The 6000-nt window shown below is 40.6% G+C and overlaps 1 protein-coding gene across 4 annotated transcripts in view; it reads left to right on the top strand.

Annotated features, from left to right (window-relative positions):
- Positions 1–724: 724 nt before the first annotated feature.
- The window catches only part of LOC311113678 (sprouty-related, EVH1 domain-containing protein 2-like), a 28722-nt gene continuing 23446 nt past the window's right edge, over positions 725–6000 (top strand). For 2 of the 4 annotated variants that reach the window (XM_084156969.1, XM_084156968.1), the window contains exon 1: positions 753–1098. In XM_084156969.1, coding sequence (XP_084013095.1) covers positions 1073–1098 — 26 coding nt within the window. In that variant the 5' untranslated portion in view covers positions 753–1072. Of the gene's footprint in view, positions 1099–6000 lie in introns of all 4 variants that reach the window. The other 2 variants (XM_084156966.1, XM_084156967.1) reach the window with 2 other exon arrangements.

The raw sequence follows: 6000 nt of genomic DNA, 5'->3' as shown, positions 1-6000 counted from the left end.
TGTCTGTCCGTAAATAAAAAGGAAAACGTGCTGTCTGGTTTGCTTAGTATAAGGAATTTGATGTATAGCAATTACATTTACTTTTACTCAAGTATGACTATTGGCTACTTTTATTATATTATTATATTTGTACTTTTTCCACCACTGCTAAAATGTAATCTGGACAGACGTGAACGGCAAATGAATGTAAAGCATATGGTGACCACTAGTTGGTGGTAGAAGACAACTATTGTAGTTTGGACCATGGTTCATTGAGCCTTCTCTGTGTGAGAAATTGAACATATATTTTCATTGTCACTAAGGCTGAAACAGCAGTAATGAGATACAATGACCTTAATTGAAAACTATCTAATACAGCTGCTCTTCACTCAAGACCCCTCAAATATATTTTTTCTTATCAACTATTGTGTCAGTGAATGACAGATGTGTTTGGCAAATAATTGATGATGGTGCTATCAAAGATATGTTGTATTCCAGTAACTTCAGCTGTTATGAATGCATGATAATCATGATTGAGGTATTCAGGTTACTCACTAGTTCATAAATAGGCTACATTAGGTATCATTAACCCTGTATCCACATCTTCATAAAATACAAAGCAGCAGCCCCCCCCCCCCCGGACATCCCTAAAAATCCTATACTGACTGCCGGCCTTCGGGTCTGACGTCATCGCTTCCGCAAGCCCCCCCCACACTTCCAGTGTCGGCGGCGTTGGCTTCTGCCTACAGAATCCAACATGGAGTAACCAGAGATGGGGCTCGTACGGGGCCATCCTCACCGACATCAACGCACGATTTCAATTACCGCATTTCAGCATGGGGCGCGACGGGATTAAATCGGTGGAGGTATTCCAAAGGGATTTACACTCTCGTATATGTGCTCGAATAATTGTAGTGAAGCGCTGAGAGACGAAAAAGAGAAGCGAGAAAGAACGCAAACAAACAGAAAAAACAGTCAGAAAACTAGGCAGCTACCGTGTGTGATCGAGGTGTTGGACGAAGAGGGCAAGACAAAAATGAAGACACCGCACTATGTACCCTCGGTGGGATATTATTGTAGGTGAAACGAAAAAATGACCGAGGAAACACACCCAGACGAGTGAGTAGCATATAGCTACTTCAAGAAAAGTAGCCTTAATTCTTATTTTGCATGTGATACGTTTTCTCTAATTATACCCATGTCATGCATGTCTGTTGATGGGATACTGAGATGGATGAGGAGAGTGGACCTAAAGTTTTTCCCCCAAATTGAAAATGCTTTGTTACAATGTAACGTTAGTGGACAGAGGAGCGGGATGTTTAGGCCCCCTCGCCCTCCTGAACGAGTCCAGTCTTGAGAGAGGGAGAAAGGGGCCGAGGGGGAGGGGTTGGATCGGAAACATTTTGTAAAGAGTTTACAGTGAATAGTTTTAACAAATGCACTTCATATCACCATTTGCCGTGCAAATAACACTGTAGAAGTATAATAACTTTGTATGTTGACCACAATGTAAATTATGTGGGTGCACGGTCACGGAAAAGTAGCTTTCGTTTGCATTCTGACGCTGTTGGCTATAAAGTCTTTCTTTGTGGAGGACTGATATGCCATATCCGCCATTTCTTTTCGTGAATAGCTCTAATTTGCATACTGTCCTTCATTCATAAAAATACCAACCGCAAAGGCGGACGGGGTGCGCGCGGCGTTGGCAGAGTTTATGCGAATATTTAATTATTTTCTAAGTAGGATAAAATATCCTAGTTGGAAAGTTAATGCCGTTTATTCAGTCTCTAATGATACGTCGCATTTTACTGCAGTCACCGAATGATAGTTAACATTTCCGTCCTTAGAAAAAATCCCGATCTACATTTAAATATTTATTTTATTATAAGGACCTTGTACATTACGTTAGGCTATTAATAGGTTATTCATGGATTCTGCTGCAATAATAATACATAGGCCTTCACTGGAAATTATATGTTTTAATACACAGGTTGTTTTATTTTCTTCTCCCTCCAACGTATTTCTACAGGTAAAGCCATTTTCACACAAGCCATTTTCTCATGTAAAGTCCATTCCGTCTTATAGGCCTACACATTTTTTGTTTTCAAAATAGGTATCCTATTGTAGCCTAAATGTAACCTCCACAGAGAAGGAAGTGGAGGACCATCCTATTCAGTGAATTTCATTATTATTATTTTTTATAGTGAAACATAAAACAAGTTATAATCTTTTGAAAACACTATAGGTACTAAATATTTTCACATTTCACCAAATAATAGGGATGGGCATATAGATAAATGTACGATGCATCATTTATCATAACCATTGCAGGTAACAAATTCTAATTGCTAAAATGCCCCAGTAAAAAAATTTTTTAAGTGCCATTTTAAGATTAATTTATTGAAACTGTAATATCAACTGGTTATATTATATCGTGGAACACAATCTTCAAAAAGGTAGTAACCTCAGCAGTAGTGTTTGCTTGTAGAATCCTATGGCTGTGCAATGGCATAGCCTTGTTTTGTTAATTTAGCAGCCAAGACGCTTTTATTTCCCAAGGCCTTATCACAGTCAAGACACACCTATTTTATAGTTTTTAAAAAGCATGATGTAATAGAATAAAATAGAACAGAATAGTGCGAAGTGATGCAGATCTCGTTTCTGGAACAGTTATTCTCAAAGAGTGATTATTATTTTATTTTTTATGTGGCTCAATTTGGTGAGTTGAAATAATTTTTTCAGGGTTACAAACCAAAATCGGACTTTTCGATATACATACATTCGATTTAGTTGGTCTAGGCTTAATGATTCCGTTTGATAATTGAGGGAGCGGTTGGAACGCAACTGAATGAGTGAGACACGGTGGGAAAGGGAATTTAGGGAGAAGAACTGTTTTATACATACAGTTTACATTTTAGTAATTTCGCAGACCTACAACATTTTTCAGACTGGTCCCCTGTGGGAATTGAACCGATAACCCTAGCAATGCAAGTGCCATGCTCTAGGAAGCGCCATGTCCGTTCGAGTACTCATGTCCATCCCTACCAAATAACTGATTAAAACACACTGTTTGCAATGGTCTACAGTAGCCTCAACAGCACCCTCTAGGGTAGCACCATGGTGTAGCCGGAGGACAGCTATTTTCCGTCCTCCTCTGGGTACATTGACTTCAATACAACACCTAGGAGGCTCATGGTTCTCACACTCTTCCATAGACTTATACAGTAATTATGACGACTTCCAGAGGCCTCTAACCTATCAGAGCTCTTGCAGTACAAACTGACATGTTGGTCATCCAATCAAATAATCAGAGAATGAATCTTGTACTGAAAGCATTCGCTACGCTGCAGTGCATAAAGTGTGGTGAGTAGTTGACTCAAAAAGAGAGGAAAACAATAGTTGAACAGTTTTGAACAAATAATGTCTTAAAAAATTAAGGAGAAGAAGCAGAGAGAGAGCTAGCTATATTTTGTTGTATGTTTTCTTCTTCGTTTACCTTTCACTTACTTAGCTAATGCAGCTAATTTAGCCTACTCAATAACCTGACTCAAATAGAGAGGAATGCTATTTATGTTAACTAGCTAGCTAAGGCTTTCCAACACTGGAACTCTTCCAAATCAAGATAAGCTTTTGGTTTTATTAATTTATTGCCACCGGGGCCCGCCAACTGCTTGCTGTACACTACTGCGTGATTGTACACATGGATTACATTTTGGGTTTACTAACGTGTTAGTTCTAGTTTGTTGACTAATACGTTAATGTGGTGACAACGATGTAGGCTGTTTAGCGGTTATGTTAGGAAGGTTTGGCTTGGGGAGGTTTTTTTGTGCCTGGTCACAGATATCTGTTGTGTTGTGCACTGAAATCCACAAGCGAAGGGAAAATGTGCGAGGAGGAGCGTAGATATGAGAAGGAATTAAGTTAAGTGATGATTCTGTATGTGGCTGCTATGAAAGTGAACTGTGTGGGTGAACAGATCAGCTAGTTGCAGGCAAGATTGTGCAAGGCGGTATTGAATGTGTCACTTTGATTACTCCAATTTGTCTCTCGACCTGTGCACCTACGGTATAAACTGACGATATAAACTTTCATGATGGGTATAGGGCAAATTCGATTATCATGTAGTACCCGGAACCTATTGATGTTACACTGAGCTGGGCGAATGGAATATGAATGACAGTCATACATGCTGTAGGGAGAATTCAGAAAAAATGGGACACTTTTAGCATTTCTGTCTTCTGTAACCTCTTTCGATGTCTATCCAACATATTAGCCCAACAAATGCTACATTTCTGAAATCCTGGAAAAAAATACTTGTCCCTAATATTAAAATGGCACTGGCCTACACGTTCTATAGGCATATGTTCTTTGGTGAGTACACCTTGGAGATTTGGCAATAAAGGTTCTGTTGCTCATAGCTTAATGTTCTTTATCCTTCGTGTAGAGATTTGGTAATAACCCATGACCTGAAGGAGTAGGCTATCTTTTCTTACAATGATTTATGGTACGCTCACACCCCTATAGGTAAACACATGACTCAGATGGTAATATAAAAGGAAATCTAATAGTTTGAGCTTGTGAAATGTTTATCCAAACTGAAAGTGCTAAAAGAAGCAGGTTACTTCAAACCATAACTGTTGGCGTTGACATTTCTTAAGCAATTGAACATGATTGAAAGGTGGGAACGTTGGGACAAAGTCGTCTTGGCAACTTTTCATGTGTGCACAAAAGGATACGTGGGATGCTCAAGTTCTCAAATGATATCACAAGTTTTAGTACCCTCGAGCAACAGGCCAGAGTAGTTACACAACAGTGTTCCTGCAAATTCCAGCTACATACAGTACAGGACACAACTGTTAAAGACTGTTTTATTATATGTATCCATATGGCTAATAGTGGTCCAGTTTTATGTATATATATTTTTTATAGCAGGCACAGTTTTATGTTTGGCAGTGCAATAAAACTCAGCTGTACTGTTCTAGACAGCAAGTTTGTGAGGTGTTGCCTTGCCTAGCATTCCCCCAATTGTGCATGTGCACATCCCCCCTCCCCCGTTTCCAGAGGTTGGGTTGGCTAGTTGTATTGATCACAGTAATGACGCCCCAGAACCAGCAAACTCTGAGCTGTCAATAATGCCACCGAGGGGAGAAAATGGAAAATGACATTGAGGAAAGGTCAACACAACTGTCCCCGGCTTCCCAGCCCCATTACTGCCCTGGATCGATTTCATATCAACCCTCCCCTTCCACGAGCCGGCAGGGTTCAGCTCAACTACGGCAAAATGAAGCAGAGACGAGATGACTATTGGAGCCAAATAGTTGCTGTTAGTTAGGTCATTTTCCCCTCTACCGAAAGGTTGTTTGAACGTCAACAAAGAGATACCTCATTGCATTGGCTTATTGTCTATCACCAGTGACATGAAGCTTGTCATTACATGAATAATACTGCACTTATAGACAGTCTCTTTCGTTCTAAGGCCTCGATCCTGACTTGAACTGCCCCAAACTTTGAGGGACTCAAAGGCGACCAACCTGTACAATACATAAACCATTGGGGCTTTTTCCCAAGTGATTGGTAAGTCACAGGGCAGAGATGGCGTTGGCCTGTAGCCCAAATGGGATTGTGACATGACTAATGGAAGATGGATTTCCTTTACTTCAGTTCAATAGTGGCATTGCATGGGTCCACATTCTGCCTCTATCAACTTGGCCACACAGACCTGCTCACGTTTCGGATATCTGTCGACAGGGGAGCGCATGTGAAAGCACCGCACAAGGTCACAGAGTGCCCTGTTCCCTTTTTCCCCGGTTTGGTTGACTTGGTTAAAGAGCATAGTCACTCTCTTTGTGACGGCGAGGGAACTCATTCTCTATGTTTGGCAGTGACCAAGTGAAGCACCATCTGCTCCATCTCTCCGCTGATAGAGGAACTGAGATCTGACCATTTTGTATGGGGACGATGTCATAAACATATGTGGAGTTTGCATGCGTTTTCCCAGGTGTCAGTGGACCACCTGAGGGA

This window comes from Coregonus lavaretus (assembly GCF_964263955.1).
Source record: "Coregonus lavaretus genome assembly, chromosome: 40".
Lineage (NCBI taxonomy): Eukaryota > Metazoa > Chordata > Actinopteri > Salmoniformes > Salmonidae > Coregonus > Coregonus lavaretus.
Note: the sequence above shows the minus strand (reverse complement) of the source record. Positions and strands in the feature narration are given on the sequence as shown.